This window comes from Dioscorea cayenensis, chromosome 14 (genome assembly GCF_009730915.1).
Source record: "Dioscorea cayenensis subsp. rotundata cultivar TDr96_F1 chromosome 14, TDr96_F1_v2_PseudoChromosome.rev07_lg8_w22 25.fasta, whole genome shotgun sequence".
NCBI classification, from domain to species: Eukaryota; Viridiplantae; Streptophyta; class Magnoliopsida; order Dioscoreales; family Dioscoreaceae; genus Dioscorea; species Dioscorea cayenensis.
In genome coordinates this window covers 8,597,175-8,618,849 of record NC_052484.1, presented here as the reverse complement: position 1 = coordinate 8,618,849, position 21,675 = coordinate 8,597,175, and the positions used below count along the sequence as shown (strand labels likewise).

Genomic DNA, 21,675 nt, shown 5'->3' with positions numbered 1-21,675 from the left:
TGAGATTAAGAGATGAGATTAGAGAATAGAGTCTCAATCTCATAAATAAAAAAAATTAAAAAATTATTTATATTAACTAAGCAATAGAATTGATTAACAATTTAGCATTTCAACTATTATTCAAATTAATTTTTATAATTAAATAATCTTTATAAGGAAATGTTAATTAAATAATTGATTTTATGATTGCAAAAACAAAAAAACATCACTGTGGGATCAAAAATACGCGTTTGGCATCATAAAGAAAACACCAGAAGGCACATTGAAACACAAATATCATATTTGTTTCATGGGTTCTTCCATTCCTAATAGAGGCAAGCCTCTATTATTAATTACCCCAGATAATATCTTGGGAACCTCCGATTAAGAGCAAAATTAGAAGTAAAAAGGCAAGAAAAATTTGTGAATTATAAATTTATTTATTTTATTATATAAACATATTTATTACATCACTTATATATATATATATATATGCACATATATTTTATATCATCGTTGTTGCTTGTGCCTTGCCACTGCGTTGCCTGCCTTGTTGCCATTTTGAGATGTATATCTCATTATCGCCTTGAAATTCGCCACTGTCTGTGCTTTATCACCGCACTGAATGTCATTTTGAAATATCTTTCTCATAAGATATATCTCATTTTCAATTTTTCATATATTTTCTAAAATCTGTCGTTTCCTTGATCATTATTGTTATTGCTTCAATTAATCTTGTCGTTGCTCTTTTTTTTATTTGCTACATACCCCTTAGTCCTCTTCATAATTCTTATCATTGTAGTCAGCATCTATAGCCTTCTCACCGTTGCTAAAACTTTTGCCAGTTGATACGCTGAAGCTCTAACAAGGATTATTTTGAGTTTCTATACCTCGACACGTCTTTTGTTGATCCCTCATTGTTATCCCTGTTGTCCTTTAAAGAAGGTGTAAGTGCATAAACCTCATCAAAAACTCTGGTAGAATGTTCCCGATGCATATCTCGCCATATGTAACTCCATTAACTTTAAGGGTGTCTAAGACTTGTCTCACAGTTTGGACATCTCTGTAACGGCTTCCGTATTTGAAATGTTGTAGTTCTTTATTGAATGATTCAGGCATTTTTTTCTCAAGATCCTTGGATGATACAAGAAGTTGGTTTTGGGCTCCTTCCAAATTCTCCATTGCTTCACAATCCATCAACACCTTAGCATATTTAAGAAGCTAAATAATGTATGGGTTTCTAAAAAAATGCATGTATGCCTCTCATTCAACGTGAATGGTAAGTTATTTTTTATTTATTTATTTATTTTTAATTTTTTTTTCTTGAGGTAACTCCGTGTTTATCATCATCATTTTCGTCCCATGTACAAAGATGGGTCCCACGTGCTTCTCATTTCATTTATTTTTTTTATTTTTTATTTTATTTTTTATTATATATATATATTTTTTATACTTTTTTTTTGCCATGCATGTATGCATTTTTTTAATCATCTTTTTATTTTTTTCATGCATTTTGCATTTGTGCATGCATATAATGAATCTTTTTTTTTGCCACTATAACTAGTAGTCTTCTTGTTCATTCCTATATAATATATAATATTTAATATGCCATTCACGTATGCATGCATATAATGATGATTTTTTAAAAAATAATTCATGGTTCATTTCATCCATTCATCATAACAAGAAGAAAAAAAGACAGAAAGAAAGAAAGGAAAATTAAGGAAACTAAAACAGTTGTTATTGTTAACATAATGGAAACTTAGAGCATGACTTTGTGTTCTGGCCTGTGAGTGCACTCAAAATCATTGTGAACAAAGGCACGTTCAAATTCAGGAAGGTTCTTTAACTTGACTTGAAGAGTCTCACCAATGTCATGAGCTTGGCTTAAGGGCATGTCCCCAAGAAGGACATGTTGGAGAGGAGGATGAGAAAAGAGCAAGATAGCCTAGACACAAAGCAGTGTTCGAGGAAATGCCAGTCACAATATGAGAGGAACAAATGTGTTTGATAAAATGTCTCACAGAGACCAAAAAAAAACACACAGGCAAGAAGCTTTTAGATAATGGAAGGATTTTTCAACTCATACAAACCAACCAACCATAACACAGCTGCTAATACATATTTATAATAAAAAACTACTGTAAAAAAGTAACACCCCATTCTCCTATTGGCTACAGCATGCAGCTAACCTTCTATTGGACATCCCCAATACTTGGATCCATGCACATTGGCTGAGTCCAGACAACGAGACATCACAATGCATTTAATTCTCTCTTACACATACCATACATCTGAAACAGTCCACTATTACCCAAGCGCACCAACCTTGCACGTGAACAGCACCATACCCAAAACCATGATTCCGTCAGCACCCTCCACCGGCAGCACATCATCACCCATACCTTCAATCAACATCAACACCCCCTCTTGATTGAAGGTCTCGTAACCCGAGCTGACCTCTCAACCAAATATGTTTCTCAGAATTCAGAGGTTTGGTGAAACCGTCCGCCAGCTGTTCATCAGTGCAACAATGATGTAACGAGATCACATTATTGCCAATCAGACCGCAGATAAAATGAAAACGCACGTCAATGTGCTTCGCCCGTCCATGATGAGTTCGGTTCTTCGCCACTGCTATCGCCGACAGATTATCGCACCATAGTTTGGTTGGAGCTGGATTGGAAACACCACAGTCTTGTAACACCCTTCTCAGCCATGTAACTTGACAGGCAGCGGCAGTGCAGCCTACGTATTCTGCTTCGGTGGTGGATAATGCAACTATCTCTTGCTTCTTTGATCCCCAGGACACCACACTTGAACCTAGCCAGAATTGCAAACCGGAGGTGCTCTTACGATCAGTCCTGGATCCACCCCAGTCGCTGTCTGAGAAAGCTTCCAATACACCCTCATCACCATATGAATACCATAGCCCAACATTCCTGGACCCTGCTAAATACCTTACTACCTGTTTAGCAACACAAAAATGAGTTTTATATGGTTTAGCCATAAACCTAGACAAGTAATTCACAGCAAACACCATGTCTGGATGAGTGTGTGTAATGTAGAGTAATTTGCCAATTAAACTTCTAAACAGTTGTGAGTCTTCATAAACCCTTTCACCATTCTCCATAAAGTTTTCATTTACCGCCATTGGCGTCACAGCCGGCTTGCATTCCTTTATATTAAGCTTGTGAAGTAGATCCTCAATATAGCTCTTTTGCCTAATGAGAATTCCATCTGCCCTCTGTACTACTTCGAGACCAAGAAAGAAACTCATTAATCCCAGGTCAGATATGTCAAAAGTTCGCATCATCTCCCTTTTGAATTCTTCTATCATGACAGGTGAGGAGCTAGTATACACAATATCATCAACATACAGGCTTATCAGAAGAGTATCACCTTCATTACCTTGCTTCTTGTATAATGTGTGTTCACTTTCACTCCTAATGAAACCCATCTCCCTGAAGTGTTGATCAATCTTCGAGTACCAAGCTCTGGGCGCCTGTTTCAGCCCATACAGTGCTTTATTTAGCTTGCACACTAGATGCTCACCTCCTTCCATTTCATATCCTTCTGGTTGAGAGACATAAATGTCTTCAAGTATCTCTCCATTTAGGAAGGCCGATTCCACATCGAAATGGTACATCTTCCATTCGGAATGAGTAGCAAGCGCAAGAATCAATCTCACAGTTTCAATGCGAGCCACTGGTGAGAATACTTCTTCGTAGTCAATACCATGCTGCTGGACATACCCCTTTGCCACCATGCGGGCCTTGAGCTTCAATACCTGCCCTTTAGCATTGAGTTTGGTTTTGTAGATCCACTTGAGACCTACAGCCTTCTTTCCATCCGGTAGCGTACATAGTTCCCAAGTTTTGTTGCTAAGAATTGATTCCATCTCTGCATCTATTGCTTGCTTCCAACCATTGTTCTTCACAGCTTCACTGAAGTTCTGTGGATCAACAACATGCAAAGCAAAAGTACATGTATTACAAATTTCAGTTAAGAGCCTAGTACGGATGGGAGGAGATCCATCTGTCGGTGCAATCCGCGAGCATGATGGTTCATAGTTCGAAGCTGGCTGAGATGAACTGCGGCATTCCTCCATTTCACCATCTTGCCCAAAAGAGCTTCCTATGGCCTCCTTGATGCCTCCAGCTTCTTCTTCTGTCATAACTTCAGGAACAATTCCTCGAGCTTGCTCCCAGTTCCAATGAGAATTCTCGTGGAAAACAACATCCCGACTTATAACAATCCTGCAAGACACTGGATTGTAAAGTCTATAGGCTTTGGATTCACTATAATACCTAACCAATATACATTTTTCAGATTTTCCGTCAAGCTTATGCAACTTGTGTGTGGGAATTAAAGCAAACGCGATACACCCAAATACCCGAAGATGGCTTACAGAGGGTGTCCTTCCATGCCAAACTTCAAAAGGAGTTTTGCTTTGAAGTGCATGAGTAGGAGACCTGTTGATTAAGTATATTGTAGTGGTTACTGCTTCTCCCTAGAACCTCAAAGGTAGACCCCCACCCTTGAGAAGGCTCCTTGTCATTTCCACAGCGGTTCTATTTTTGTGTTCCACCACCCCGTTTTGTTGTGGTGAATAGGCTGCAGTGAGCTCACGCTGAATTCCAAACCTTTCACAGTACTATTGGAACTCTGATGAGGTGAATTCTCCTCCTCTATCACTCCGCACAACCTTAAGCTTCTTCCCAGTTTGCCTCTCCACCATTGTATGGAAAGTCCGGAACTGCTGAAATGCTTCTGCCTTGCTTTTGAGAAGATATATCCAACACCACCTGCTAAAATCAACAACAAGTAGAAAGAAATACTTGTTATTCCCAAGAGAACACTCACTCATGGGTCCACATAAATCTATGTGCACCAATTGAAGGCAAGAGACAGCTCTACGTGATCCCCCACTAGGAAACGCAACCCTTGATTGCTTGGACACCATACACAGCTCACATGGTGGACCTTCCTTCACCTCAGACATTCCCAACACCAATTTCTTTTGTGCCATGGTTACTAGACTCCGATAATTTAAATGTCCTAGGCGTGCATGCCATAATTCAGACACGGATGGACTTGAAACAACAACGTTTAGCCTTCCAATACTTGAGACATCCATAGGGAACATGTTGTTTGTTGACCTCTGAATCGTAATCACCTGAATCTTCATGTGATTATCAGATATAATACAACAATCATGATTGAAAACTACAGAGTAACCTTTGGTGAGTAATTGACCCACACTTAAGAGATTATGTGCTAAACCTGGTACGAACTGCACACCTTGCAACTGCTTCTTCTCACCTGAAGAGGTTTTGAAACTAACTGTGCCCACATAGAGCACCTTCATCTCCTTGTCATTCCCGAGCCTCACAGACATCTTCTGCGATTCATCCAAGCTTTCAAACAAGCTTCTATTGCCCGTCATATGGTTCGAGCACCCACTGTCGACAAGCCAGACTGATGAGGCTGTGGCCTCTCTGATGAGCTACTTGCCATAAAGACATTACTTGTCTCTTTCCAGCTACCAGGTTGGCCTCTTTATCAGGTTGTTGCTGCTGCTTGTTTCTTGACCAACAATTTGCCTTCATATGCCCAAATCTTTTACAATGAAAGCATTGAATGTGGCTTTTAGTTTCAGTGCCTCTTCCACGACCTCCTCATCCTCTTCCACGTGAGAAAGGCCTCCCACGACCTCTGCCTTCTCCCCACGAGTTTCTAGAACTCTCACCTTTGCTGCCACCTGGGTTTGATACATCATTCTTCACAACAAGAGCTCTATCACTGAGCTTCACAGTGCTACAGTTCACTCTCACCTCATGGGCGAGTAAAGTGCTACTAAGATCATCAAGTGAGAGTTTAGCTACCTCTTTAGACTCTTCGATAGCCACTGCAACAAAGTCAAACTTTAGGGCTATGCTCCTTAGGACTTTGGACACAACTTCTGGTTCTCCCAGTTTGTGACCCGGCGCTCGTATCTGATTGACGACGGCGATGACCCGAGAGATAAAGTCTTGAACTGCTTCGGTATCCTTCATCTGTAAGGTTTCAAACTCTTGTCGAAGGGCTTGAATCCTCACAGCTATAACTTTAGTGGTACCTTGACATTGTTTCCTTAAGGTTTCCCAAGATGCGTGCGCAGACTTCGCCTCTAAGATACGATCCAAGTTCTGACTATCCACCGCCTGTTGGATCAAGCACAACGCCTTGGCGTCTTGCTTCTTATTTTTCCTCTCCACTGCTTCATCATTAGACTCGGCCACTCCTTTCTCCATAAGATCCCAAAGCTCTTGGGATCTAAAGACAGTCTTCATGCGTAGGCTCCACCTCCTGTACTCTGTCCCTGAAAACACAGGAACTAATGGCTGCGACAAGGACACATGGTGTGCCACCATTGCTAGCCATTTAGCAGAGAAGTCTCTGATACCACTTTGTTGGAGAGGAGGATGAGAAAAGAGCAAGATAGACTCGACACAAAGCAGTGTTCGAGGAAATGCCAGTCACAATATGAGAGGAACAAAGGTGTTTGATAAAATGTCTCACAGAGACAAAAAAAACACACACAGGCAAGAAGCTTTTAGATAATGGAAGGACTTTTCAACTCATACAAACCAACCAACCAGAACACAGCTGCTAATACATATTTATAATAAAAAACTAATGTAAAAAAGTAACACCCCATTCTCCTATTGGCTACAGCATGCAGCTAACCTTCTATTGGACATCCCTAATACTTGGATCCATGCCCATTGGCTGAGTCCAGACAACGAGAGATCACAATGCATATAATTCTTTCTTACACATACCATACATCTGAAACAGTCCACTATTACCCAAGCGCACCAACCTTGCACGTGAACAGCACCATACCCAAAACCATGATTCTGTCAGCACCCTCCATCGGCAGCACATCATCACCCATACCTTCAATCAACATCAACAGGACAATGTCCACTTCCACAAAGTAATGAGACCCAAATGTGTAGGCCCTCACTGTGTCTATCTGCTTGATTTCTTCATGGTGGTTCCATATCACATATATCACCTTTGTTAGGTACTCTAGTGATGCTATTTGTCCTATCAATGACCATACATTCTCCAGCACTGGCCTTGCCCATGTGCTTGTTGTGTATATTGCAATTAGAATAGCTCCGAGAGGATCAGTCCGCCAAACAAATTTGATGCCGAGGACCGCTGTGAGTAGACCGATCGAGTTCGTCACAACATCGAAGAAATGGTCTTGTACTTATGCTTTTACAATCTCATTTTGTACATTCTGCAATACACCATAAGGATGAACTTCACCCCTGATGCCATGATTCCTATCATCCATTTCTCTTTCTTTGGGTCCGAATTCGGGGGTGACTGCTCCGTGATTCATTTCTTCGGGCAGATCGAATGGAAAGATTATCATATGTGCGCCCAACCAGCACAAGTCATGGGTCGTCTGATGGTATCTCCCGTTGCTTTAAACCCTTGTAATAGGCTTCAACAACAGGAAGAGAAGGATTGATTTTTTGACTTTGCAATAGATCCCATACGTAATTTGAGTAGTATATCCACCCATCTTTTCTCCAGCAGCTACAAGAAGAAGATCACCACCCATCCTTGCATTCAAGAAAATTCCTTTAGCATTCATTTTCTCAGTGTCTCTTGAGCAAGTTGTATCCCTTTTGGAGTATATCCAACCATCCCTCCTTCAACTAGGGTCACAAACAACTCAGCTGTAGGTGGTTTTGAGTTTGAAGATTTTAACTCCAGAATCAATATCACCATAGTATAAGTAACAACTCATAGTTTGCATCACAATGAAAGCATCATAAGTGGAGCCATCTGTCTTTAGCATATCAAGAAGAGTTTCCATTGTCTCCTTGTTTTTTTAGTTCGGCACGAGCGTGTAAAACAACATGATATACAGTGAGTTGTCTGTTTACAAACGCACGCCTATGCACATACTTTGCAGTTGGAATGTTGTACAATTCTTCCAATGAAACATTCATCATGACATTTTCTCCGCTCTCAGTCGAGGCTTCAACAGATTACCACCCTTTGGATGCTTAGACATACTCAATAATTTTTGCAAATGTTTTCTCTGTAGTCGGTAATTTGTTCTTGTATGCAGTTATGAGTCCAACATAATAGAACTTATTCAGGTCGATAGCAGCCATATCCCAAACTAGTGCTAGCACTAAATCTGTTCGGCCTGTTGCTGTACAAGCATTGAGAAGGCAAATGCACGTTTCCCTCTTAAGTTTTACACCATGTCTCTTCATCTCTTCCAAAAGTTTGATCGTTTCATCAGAACTCTTGCATTTCCCACAGATTGAGATCAAGAAATTATACAGATTGACATCGGGTGGAAGGCCCATTGCCATCATCTGATCACGAAAAAAGAAAGCTTCTTGAAGGCGGCTATCCTTTATGCACCCAACGATAAGCGAGTGAAATGTATCTCGGACGGGCTGGGTGCCGTCAAGCATCATGTCGTCAAAGGTATCCCGGACGGGCTGAATGCCGTCAAGCATCATGTCATCGTATATGTCCCAGAGCAAGAAGTTCCAGGGTGACGCATCCTCCAAGAAGGTACGGTGTCCACTCGCTAGAGCCACCGTCCGGCAATGGCGCGGCCATGAAGAGAGAAGGCGGCCCGATTGACACAAGGAGGACGAAGCAGCAGGGAGGAAGGCAGAGGCAGCGGTGACTATGTCAGTGACTGTGACAGCAACGACACGCAAAGGTAGCAGCATCCATGGTGAGCAACAATACCATCAAACAACAATGGCAAGCGACGGCGGCAACAATGGGGACAGGAAGCTTCAAACATGGTTGGCGGCGGCTTCCTTCCTTGACAGCAGACCGCGAGCAGCGACAGCATGACGATCAAGTAGCAGTGACAGCGAGCATCGGATCGGCAGAGCGGCGGCGGCAGTGCAAGCGGCATCAAGCGGCGAGTGTAGCGACAATTTTTTGGAAAAGGTGGACAAACCACTTCAATTAACCAAAACAAGGAAGAAGGAACAATTATACACATATATTTATTATTATTATTATTATTATTATTATTATTATTATTATTATTATTATTTTGTAAATAAGCATTTACAAGAGGAGAAAAAGATAACCTTTTCTTTTTTCTTCTTGTTTTTTTTATATTCTTCTCTCCTTTTCTTTCGAATTTTTTTTTTTCAAATCTCTTTTTTCTCCTTTCCAGTCCGTCCTCTTTAAAAAGAAACATTGGATCTTATCTTTTTTTACCCAACCTCTCCATCAAATCACAACCAAGTTCAGATGAGGATAAACCAAATTCAAAATTCAAAAATAAAAAAAAAATTTATTATCTTTTCCACCAACCTCTCCGTCAGATCACAACCAGATGAGGACTAAAGATTCAAATTTAAAATTTTTTAATTAATTTTTTTTTAAAATTTAATTAAATTATTAAAAAAAATCAATTTGCCTCAGGATATGTATTTCTCAAATTGCCTCGAGATTTTTTCTCAAGGGCAATTTTGTAATTTCCATTCTTTTTTTTGCCTCGAGATATGTTCTCAGGAGCAATTTTGTAATTTGCATTTTTTTTTGTTCACCTCGGGATTAGTATTCTAATCCTAGGCAACCAAATAATTAATTAAGATTAAGATTATAACAATTAAATTTTAATTCTAAATATATCTATGATTAGAACATTGGGTTCTATTAGGACATATATTATATTATTTATATATAAACAATCACCTCAACTATTTTTTTTTTTAAATTTTTTTACATTCTAACTAAGGGTGTATTCGGTAGTAAGTACTAGCTTATACAATACATATAAACACACAATAATGAGTAAAAACTTAGAATAATAATTATGGAAGTATAATATAATAAACATAAACTTAAATAACTAAGCGCCAACTCAAAATTATAAACATGAATGCCAAATAATGAATAGAAACTTAAATAACTAGGCACCAACTCAAAATAATAAACAGGAAAGGCAAATACTAAACATAATCTTAAATAAATAAGCACCAACTAAAAAAAATAAGCAGAAATGCCAAATAATAAACAAAAACATAAATAACTAAGCGTCAACTAAAAATAATAAGCAGGAATAAATAATTAATAAGTGCAGATATATTTATATACTAATGATATTATTAAGCAAAAATATTTTTTATATGCATATAAAAAAATAAAAAAGAAAAGGTTAAAAATCTTTGGGGTATTCGTAAAACTTTTCGAAAAGGTTAAAAAATGTGAAAAATCTTTCGGTCTATTGCTACAGTGATGGGTTTGCAACTTGTTAACCCGAATCCATGTATTTACAATGCTCTTATTTACTAAAAAAAATGGTCTAGAAAGGAAGATTGGATCTCATCACCATCTCCTCTCTCTCTCTCTCTCTCTCTCTCTCTCTCTCTCCCTCTCTCTAGTCTTCATCGAGGCGTATCAAGGTAGAGATCCAACCCTTTCTTTGCTTTAACCTCATCTTGTTCTACTTGTTATTGGATCTTGGGCTTTGTGGATGTTGAAAATTTTGGATGATTGATTTCGTGGTTAAATCGATCTTGGTGATGGAGAATTAGGGTTAATATAATAATATATATGATTCTTACTTTGTAGATATTTTTTGCAGTTTTATTCGATTATTTGTGTTGAAATAACTAAATCTTGTTTTTTTTTTTTTGAAGATTTCTAGGTTGTTTCATTTGTTATCATGTGAAGGGTTCTAATTTTTGGGGATTTATAGGCCTATTTATAGTATTTTGTTAGAATTGTTCGGATTCAACATCAATTTGGACAATCTCTAGTTTCGGTTGATTTCATGTGCACCAATATTCTTTGTGAACATAATTAGGCATCTTTGTGAATATAATTAACTTTGAATGCTTTTAATTTTCTTCATAATGATTAGTATATTTTATCCTTTTTGGTTGCTAATAAGTTCTATTTAAAACAATTAATTAACATATATGAATATATTTTCTATAGAGAAGTGATGTAGCGGTATACTTGAAACCCCTTGATTCACCTTCGAATGCCCGGTAACAAGTTTCCAAACCCTGTTGATCAAAGATATCCAGAAATTGGGAAGAATAAAATCTTATTACTAAAAAAAAAATGATTATCATCAAACTGATTTCCTCTTGCCCATAGGCTTACATTAAATAGGCGAAAATAGCACTAAGAAAGGAGATAATTCGAAAATTTATCAAAAATAGTAAATTCTCAAATATCAGCAAGAAATAAGAGATCTATCAAAATAAAGACAATTGCCACAAACGGCTGACAAATCAGAGATTTCTATCCTAAGATATAACGAAATCAATTATTACTTAAAATAGCAAAATTAGGGTTTACAAGGCCTAAACGATGGAATTTGGCCAAATTTTGGTATGACACACAAGTTTGTGGGACACAAACTGTGATTTTTGTTCCTTGACTCGTTTCCCATCAAATAGACCTGGAAAAACAATAAAATCTCATCGACTGCCAAATTACCGAAATGCCCTTGTGTCGTACTTCTCCATATACGCACATACCACGTCATCTATGTGCCCGTCATCAAGAAGTGATAGCATTTGAAGGTGGTAATTCTTCTACTCCGGTTAGTCAATCCATTATAGGAATTAATGGCTCATTAACTCCACTTGATTCTCTACGAAGTCACCAAACGAGTCACTTCTAGACTCTCCTACTCAAGTTAGTGAAAAAGCAACACAAGTTGGTGAGAAGAGATTGAAATCAATTGTTTGGCAACATTTTAAAAAGATCAAAGTTCATGAATCTGATAAAGTGGAATGCAATTATTGTAAGAAATTACTTGGAGGAGGAAGCAAGAATGGAACAAGACATTTGCATGATCATCATAAAATTTGCAAAATGAGGCCTTTTAACAACATAAGACAAAAAACCTTAGTGCAACAACAATGGAAGGCAGATGGGAAAAATATGTTTAAGAAATTACACATCTAACCAAGAATCTTTAAGAAAGGATCTTGCTAGTATGATAATAATGCATGAATACCCAATTTCAATGGTTGAATATTATGGGTGCAAAAAATATTCGGCTAATCTTCAACCGGTGTTCAAAATTCCTTCTCAGAATATAATTAGAAATGATATTATGAAGATATATACTAATGAAAAATCCAAGATAATGGACCTTTCGAAGAAGAATTTAAGTAGGGTTGCAATAACTGTGGATATGTGGCCGGCTTCAAATCAAAATAAAGGATTCATAGCTATCACAAGACATTTAATTAACAACAATTGGAATTTGCAAAGTTTGGTTTTGAGATATTTTTAATAGTTTATTTTATTAAATTTATTTTTCATTATTAGAATTATACAAATAAACTTTTATGATATTATGTTTCTTATAGTTATGTAATTTTTCTTAACTTGCTAGGTTTCTTTATGTGCCATGTCCACATACATCAGCAGTTCTCTCTAAAGAATTGTTGAAATGCATATTTGATTGGAATATAGAAAGAAAGTTGTCCACTTTGACAGTTGATAATTGCACTACTAATGATGTTATGGTTGACATCCTATTGTCTAAGCTCAATCCTAACCATCTTTTGTTGCATGGAAAATTGATTCATTTGTGTTGTGCACATATCTTGAATTTAATTGTTTAAGATGAATTAAAGATTATGGGAGATGGAATAGAGAGGGTTAGAGATAGTGTTGCTTTTTGGACGGCCACACCAAAAAGGTTACAAACTATCAAGGAAAATGTGCAAATTTTTAACATAAATTATTCCAAACAATTGATGCTTGATTGTAATACTCGATGAAATTCTACATATTTGATGTTAGTGTTGCTTTGGAATATAAAGATTTTTTTTATTGTTTGCAATAAGCAGATCCACATTTTATTTCTACACCAACTAAAGAAGATTGGATGTTAGCCGAGGAGATTTGTAAAAAGTTGCATGTGTTTTATACCACTTCAAATGTATTTTCTGGGAGAAAATATCCCACATCCAATGTTTTATTTCCATTGATGTGTGAGATTAAAGTTTCTTTGAGCATTTGGGTTAAATCTCCTATTGAAACTATTAGAAATATGGCCACAAGTATGTCAATTAAGTTTGATAAATATTGGGAAACAGTTCATGGAATTATTGGAGTAGCACCGTGCTTGATCCAAGATTAGTTGAAATTAATGGAATATTTTTTTTTCCTCATCTTTATGGGCACTTGACCGATTATGAAATTCAAAGGATTACAAATTATTGTTTTGACTTGTTGCATAAATATTAAAGTTCTGCACAAATTAGCAAACTCACCGGGCAAACTTCATGTAATGGGCTAAAGGAAAATGATATTATTAATTCAAGCTTCCTTGATAGTTTTGATTCCTATGTGAGTGATTCCAATAAAAAAATATATTTAAGTCGGAGTTAGATCACTATTTGGAGGGAAAAGTCTTGCCAAGAACTCCGGATTTTGACATCTTAGCTTGGTGGAAAAGTTGTGGACTCCGTTATCCGATTTTGCAAATGATCGTTAAAGGCATCTTGGCTATTTCCGATTTCTACAGTGGTTTCAGAATCTACTTTTAGTACTAGTGGTAGATTGGTGAGTTCTCATCATAGTAGGCTTCATGCGAATACTTTGGAGGCATTGATGTGCACTCAAAATTGGTTGTTGAAAGATATTGAGGTAATCAAATTTAAGTAATTATAACTTTTATTTATTTTGTATTAAATGAATATTATTTTGTTTTATAGGTGAGTGTTCTAAAAAAGAATATGCATATGGCACTATTAATGAAGATTTTGAGAGTGAAGAAGAGTTAGAATAAATAAAGGTACATTTTAAATATACTATATGGTCATATATGATAATATGAACCCTTTTAATTTACTTTAATAATATAGATGTTTATTTTAATATAATGTCTAGTAATATGAACCTTTTTTTATTTATGGCTTTCTGTTGATGCTCATGCAGCGCTAACGTTTGTTGGCATGATTCTAATCCTCATGTTTGCTAAAGCACTTGCCCTCTATGGTCTCATTTTAGGACATGAACCTTTGAGATTTTTTGTGATTTATTTATGTGTTTTTTTTTTTTTTGTTGCATTGATAACAATGAAATGGGTGTGTTGAATTCGGAGCATCTAGGCTTGAAATTGGAATTGGGATGATTACTTGATATACTCATCTTAGTTGTGTTTTTTGTGGATGTTGAATACTTATTTGATTGGTAGCATGTGGAATAATGGTATTGTTTGGTACCAAGACTAAATTGGCAATGAGAATGGGTATTTTGTTCCTTTGTTGATCTTTAAATCAACCCAAATATTGCAGCGGAGGAAAGTTGATTGTGCAATTATGTTAAGGGTCGTGGAATTTTTGTTTTGTTCTATGAAGTGACATCTACCTGAGATTCAAATGTGTGATTATATTTGTTCAATCTTCTAAAAAAATCCTAAACTGAATGTGGAATTTTGTTAGGGGACTATAATTTCCATTTTGTTCTAGTATATGACATCCATATGGGTTTACAGATTTGTAATTATATTTGCTTACCTCATATTATTGTTGCAACTGGTTATTCAAATGTTACAAGCATTTAAGTAGGAGTTCTTTTACACCAATAATTGGTTGATAAATCAATTTATATGATGAGGAAGGAGAGTTGCATATTGGATCATGTTACTTGAACTTTATATTTGGCATGGGCTTCAGAGTCTTCTGTGGGAATTTTTTTTATCATTTTTTCCAACTGGAACAAGTAGCCATTTTGAAATCCATTTTCACCTCGGCACAAAGTGTTTGTAGATAACTCAATTAGGGCTCAATTATAGGGCCTTATCTTCATGTGCGGTCTAATAGTATTTGCTTTGTCCCCTACCTCTTTGTTGTGATTATTTATCCATTCTAGAGAAAAAAGAAAAGGAATAAAGCACATGTCACATAAGTAGAAAGTAATAAAGCACATATCATTATCAAGCAATTCAAATTTATTCCTTAACATAGCAATCTACGATTACAAAACATACATTAAGCAAAATAGACTATAGATGAAAACATTTATATAAAGTACATAAATCTCGACCATTACATTCATCTTGCTTGACATGTGTTAAAAATGTCATTAGCCATATCAAGCCTAAATTGGATCCATTCATCAGTTGGTTCAATAGCTGTAATGTTATTGATATCATCTTTGTGCTTTCCTCTACTATTAGATTATCAACTTCATCCTCTGCAGGATCTTCCACCCTCTCTCTTCTAATAAATTGTGAAGTAAACAACAAGTATTGATGATACTCCTTTGGGTGGCTATGTTGTAAAAATTAGGGCTAAACAGAATTTTCCAACGAATTTTTAGGAGCCCAAATGTTCTTTCAATCACGTTTCTAGCAGCACCATGCTTCATGTTAAATAACTCTTGAGCTGTAGTGGGTTGATGGCCACTACTCCAAGAGCTCAAATGATATTGTTGTCCTCGAAAAGGTGCAAGAAAACCAGATGAATTTGCATATCCAGCATCAACCAAGTAATAGAAACCTAATGTGTAGATAAATATTTGTCATTAGCTTGAACAATCTTTTCTTTAAGAACATATTAAAAGTAACAAGTGCACAATTTATTTACCATTTGGAACCTTTAAATTATTGGGCTTTGTAATAGCATCCCTAAAAACTTGACCATCATGAGCTGAATCCTCTAAACCAGACAAAACATATCTAAATTGCATACCTTGACTACACACACCAAGTACATTAGTAGCGATTTCAGATTTTCTTGTTATATATCTTGGCCAATCAACTTTAGGCACATTTACTGGAATGTATGTTCCATCTAATGCTCCAAGACAATTCTACATAGGGAAAATGTTAACTGTTATTTACAAAATATCTATTGTGACTTTTTCAAATGACAAGGAAAAAATTAATGCACTTGAGTATTGCCTTAAACCACTTCCATCTAAAGTCATTTGAATTTTTAGGAACTGGTTCAGGTTTTTTCAAAAGGACTCCATGACAAAGGATAATTGATTTCAATACAGCATGGAAATGTCTACTAACTATTTCAGCCGATCTTACAAAATCAAACTTAATTATTCTATTCTTGACATTATGTGCCACAATGTTTAAAAACATTACAATCATCTCCTCAACCATGACATTTTTTGTGCCACGTAGCCCACTGATGGTGGTCAGTAATTGGCATAATTTATGAAAGCAACGACAGTCATGCATAGTTTATCAATGCACTTAATGTCAGTTTCATAAACTACTCTGTATAAATACCGGCATTGTTTACGACGCCCAACAGAAGCTCACTCAATCTCATAGTCAACTAAGCAACTGTTATTGTCGTGTTCGTCTAATGCACATAGAGTGATCATAATTATAACAAAAAAATACATGCGTACATCATGTGAAATAGATTGTCTTCTTCAATGTCCTCCATATTCTCATTTGTCATATCTAAAAGAACAATTAAATCTATGTCAATTAACATAGTTTGTCAATAATATAATAAGAATGAATGTTACATCATCAATGCATTCCATGAGATTGTAGAACAATTTTGTGACTGTTAATCAATTCTTTGTATATAAGCATAACATTTTTTGAAATATTACAAATGTGTAAAAAAAAATTATTGATATTACATAACCAATTATTGTTTCATAACATGATTGGTTTTCATGGAATATATAATTATAGGGTAATGCTATAAACATGATTGGTTTTCATGGAATATTACATAATCAGTTACCATATTTCAATTGTGAGCAAAGTCTATTAAATTTTTTTTCTCAGCAACAATATTTACCTGATGAACCCTAGATATTTATTCCCCAAGATGGCCTTAACTTCTTAAAAATTAATATATCGAGTTCAATGAAAGAGCTTGGCTTAGCATAGAATTTGAGAAGTTCACTTTAGCAAAAGAGCAAACAATTTTAATCTCTAGTTTTCTTTACATATCTACCATATAACAATCAATTGACTTAGCTAAAATTTCTTTAAATTAACATTTTTTTTTTTTTTTTGAGTTTTAGACAATGAGGGTCAAGATTAGCATTTGTCAATTTTGGAAAATGTTAATAACTAATAGCGAACTGAAGTAATTGGCAAGCCATAAGCCCTGGTTTATGTTAGCTAAAAAGAAACAGTTTGCTTATCAACTTCAAAATATTGATAGCTTGCCGCAAACCTAATAGTTACAGATCATTATTTTATGGTATTCGTACATAACATATTTTGTTTTTGTTAATTGGTTTTAGCAAACTGTTAAGGTGAATGATAAATAATTAAAATATATATTTTTAATAATAATAAGTGTTTTTAATTTAAAATTTAATTATTTCTCCTAATTTTTTGTAATTCAATTTTGTTCTGTGATAAATTGAATTCCAAAAATTAAGAGAAATAATTAAATTAAATTAAAAACACTTATTATCAGAATTTAAACAAAACTGCAAATAAATAACCATAATAAATTCATTATGAATTATCTCATTATCACTATCAAAAAATATAATAATACATGACATAATGATCCATATCTCCATTATAACTTACAAAAATATCTCAAACAAATCAAAACAACCAATCTCTTCAACATTACAAAAGACAAACAACCCTTTCCTCATTTTAAATCAAACACACTTGAACAGATCTAATATGGGAGGCGTAGATCTAGTTTAGATAATAAGCTCAAAAGAAAAATAAACCAAACTGAGACAACAAAACTTACCAATTGCACTTGAGGTTGCTTTAGACAATCATCACTGGATCTCGATGTAGAAGATTATAGGGGTTTGGCCACAGAAGAGATGGAGAAGACCAGATGGAGAATAAAGTAAGGGAGAAAAGAAAATAGGTTTTGAAAAAAAATAAATAAATAAACAAAGGGCAAAATAGTCTTTTTAAAAAAATTCACAATCCCACTAATTTTGAGGGGTGTGGGATTACTTTGTAAAAAGAGTCTCACTCCTTTTAAAAATAAATTGTTCATGTTTTTTTTTATACCAAACAAGGTTACATAGCAAAGGATAGAAGTACACATCCTCCAAACGGAGCTCAATAGTCTTAAATTAAAAATTCGGATGAGCTTAAAAAATGTTTACAAATTTTTGTTAATAAATATAATTTTATATTATTTTTTATTTAAAAATAAAAAACTAACTGAACCAGTGATTCGGTTTGGTTCTGATTCCAGTTTACATCTCTTATGAATTTTAACCGGAATTTTAAAAATTTGGTTCTTGGACCATGTATACGGTTCTGATTCGGTTCAAACAGTAATGCTTCTGGTTTGTCAGTTCGCTTCGAACCGGATCAGGTCGAGTTATTCCATCCTCAGCCCCGGATTTTCCTCGACTCAACTCTCTCCCTCTTCTCTATCGATCACCCTCGCCGCTCCTTCCCCCGACCAGCGTCGTCTGGGCTCATCGCCGGCCATCTACGCCGCCATCTTCGTGCCGGTAAGTCTCCTTTGCTTCCTCGTCTCCCCCCACCTCTCAATATTCATCTATCCCCTCCTGTTTTTGCCACTGCCGCCGTCGCATCCACCCATCGCCGCCGGAAACTTGATCTCATAGTTCGGCTCCTCTTTTTTCCCTTTGATTTTGTTCTTAGATGATCGCATGCGGCTTTTTATGTTCTTTATAAATTTGAGTTTATTTAGTTAAATTAATATGCTCATGGATGTGAATATATCCGGATAGTTTGATAATTTTGTGGCTAAAAGTGCTAAACTTTTGGTGCCATTGATGGATGAGAAGAATTATGAGGTGTTGTTTACCTTATATTTATAAATTAATGAAATTTATACGCTCATGGATGTCCTGACTTTATGATAATTTGATTTGTGTTGGGATTTGATTTATTCTTTTGAGAGATTGATTGTGTAACAATTATTATTCATGGAGTTCGATGGCTGTGTTTATGCTGATGAGGAGTTCTTGTTGATTAGTGATTAGTGATCTCATATCATGCTTTCTTCTAATTTATATATATATATATATATATATATATATATATATATATATATTTATACATGTATATATTCTAAATTAACATTCTTGTTACTTATATGTTAATATTATGCTAATATGTCAATTTCACATTTTATTTTTATTTCTAAGAGTTAGCCTTTATACCTCCATGTACTAGTTCGGAAACCATTTTCCAGGGGAGGATGGAAGCTTCTATATGTAGCCAATATAAATTCTCTCATGATAGATCTTCCAATTTAGAAATTCTGCTCAAAAGATATATTGTCTATTTTGATTATGAAATATGGTAATAGGTTGTATGTTAAATTTGTACTGAATTATTTGCACTCATGTCCTTAGATTTTTCTGTCTTCATTTTGGAGGCCACACTGTGCAATAAAAAATGATGCCAAGATCAATGCTGCAGCGGATTGTGCCATTTGTCAATGCTCGTATTCGGTGGAGCCACCGGCTCCTAAGCATGTCTGCAGTGGAGTCTTCTTCCTCATCACCTGATGGTGAGGAAGCAGTCCATATGACTGACAATTGCATCAGAGTATTCCTTGATCTATTTTCCATAGTTTTCCTTGTTGATTTAATGTTCTTTCCCATCTAAATTATTCAGAATCTTGCAATGCTAGCATCTTTTATGCTTTTGGTGCAATTTTTGAGCAATTTGGTTTCATATTACAGTTTTTGTGCTAATCTATTGTCAGTATTTTACTCAATAAATTATAGGATAGATCTTTTAGTTAATGCTAATGGTAAAGAGTAAATTTTCCTAGTTTTGAACAATCAGTGTCATATTATGTGGCTTCTTTCAACCAGAAAGCATATGAATTTTTGGGTTTTCACTCTAAGCATAATTTGCAATTCTTCATCTTGCTTGAATTTTTTCTTTTGTCATTGCTGACACTGAAATGGAGATTTGTCTGTTCCAGAGACTAAAAGAGTTGCATGCAAAAGGTGACTATGGTAAGATGCTTCGACTAAGTGTTGAAACTGGTGGATGTTCTGGTTTCCAGTATGCATTTTTGCTAGATAACGAGAAAAATTTGGATGATAGGTTTGTATTTGATCTGTTTGGCGAGTTTGAATTTCCTTATGTTTCATTGCAGCTTGCAATCAAATTCACCATTATTTATTTTAAGCACAGAAAGCACTCAATACATATGGATTGTTTGCATCGACGTGCAGGGTTTTTGAGAAGGATGGTGTCGAACTAGTGGTTGATAACATCTCATATGACTTTGTGAAAGGTGCTACCGTTGATTATGTTGAAGAGTTGATCCGTTCGGCTTTCCAGGTTAGGAGGCTCTTCTAACTTTTTGTACTTTTTTTTATATAAAGAAAGGATTTGTATAATAATTATTTATACAACACTTGTTACACGTATAAAACCATTCTCTACGGCCTAAGCTGCCAATTTGTTTTCTTCTTGGAATCTCTGCATTTTTCTCTTTGTGGGAAAGTATCTGAGATGGCATGCATCCAACTTTTTATTTACATCTGTATGCAACGGCAGTTAAACACTTTATTAAGCTCTATAGAGAAATCATGCCACCAATTCACAAGGAACTACAGCCTTATCTACAATTGGTTTTCTGCTTGGAATCTCACAAAAAGTCTAGTTTCTGGGAAGAATTTTAGGTGATATGATCCATGCATAGATGGCCTTTCGAAGATTTATCGGAGGAAAATGACAAACTCTAATGCTCCACCATTTCTCTATTAGGAAATCACACTACCAGTGGTTTCAAGGGTAGAGTAGAACTTTCTTGATGCAAATGTTTTATCCCTTCAAAATGCAAAATTGGTTTTTTTCTTTTTCCTTTTTTAAAATTCCAACATGAGAATCTTTGTTCCCTAAATTTTGCTGCCAACAAATTAACTCAAATTTGCCCTTGTTCTAAATTCCTCTGGTCAGCATATTATGAACCCTCCCTCCCTGCCTTCGACTGTTACTCTTTTTACGTGTTCATCATAGAAGACACTTCATGTTAACTATATTGCTACCAAACACATTCTAAGGCTGACATGCATGTGTAGACTGCTGATGTATTGCATCTCGGCAGTTTTGCCTACTAATATACTCTTGCCACCTCATTTAATTCAAGGTAAGCTGCTATAAAGCTAACGATTTGACTTATTAAATGAGCTTTATATTGCAGGTGGTAACAAATCCTAGTGCAGTCGGAGGTTGCAGCTGTAAAAGCTCGTTCATGGTCAAATAGCTGCTGCTTTGGTTTTCAAAAATTACATCATCTGTTGTAACTATATGACCATATATTGTAGCTACACCTTTGTTATACAAATTTTCCCATTGAACATGCCAATTCACATGTTTGTGTGACCTGAGTTAATGTAGAAGGCATACCGAAAGTTAATTATTGTATCGATTTCTGCTTTATAATGGAAGTGCGTAGCATTTCTTTGTTACTGTTATTATTTTGTTCATCCATGATGACTTTTAATCAACATTGAGATGATTTTTGTCTATTGTCTTCCATGGGTATAACCCCAGGTCATTACTCTGTGCACATAGATAAACACATGATGTCATCATAAACATGAGTGTGCTTAATGTTAAGCATATCTGCATGGTTATACAACTTATACTTTTGTATATGTTTGCTATATTGACCTATACATTTGATGAGCAAATTCAAATTCTCGTTATTACAGAACAGGTATTTAAAATTGGTC

General features: G+C 35.6%; 1 protein-coding gene and 1 pseudogene across 1 annotated transcript; one reads left to right on the top strand and one right to left on the bottom strand.

The window, feature by feature from the left end:
- Positions 1-1,741: 1,741 nt before the first annotated feature.
- On the bottom strand, positions 1,742-8,498 carry LOC120276095 (annotated as a pseudogene).
- A 9,786-nt stretch (positions 8,499-18,284) lies between these two features.
- Positions 18,285-21,408, top strand: LOC120275341 (iron-sulfur assembly protein IscA-like 2, mitochondrial). The gene is made up of 5 exons (XM_039281881.1): positions 18,285-18,456; positions 19,330-19,525; positions 19,911-20,035; positions 20,167-20,275; positions 21,141-21,408. Exons 2-5 carry the CDS (start codon positions 19,373-19,375, stop codon positions 21,201-21,203), a joined length of 450 nt encoding a protein of 149 aa, XP_039137815.1. The 5' UTR covers positions 18,285-18,456; positions 19,330-19,372; the 3' UTR covers positions 21,204-21,408.
- Positions 21,409-21,675: the final 267 nt, after the last annotated feature.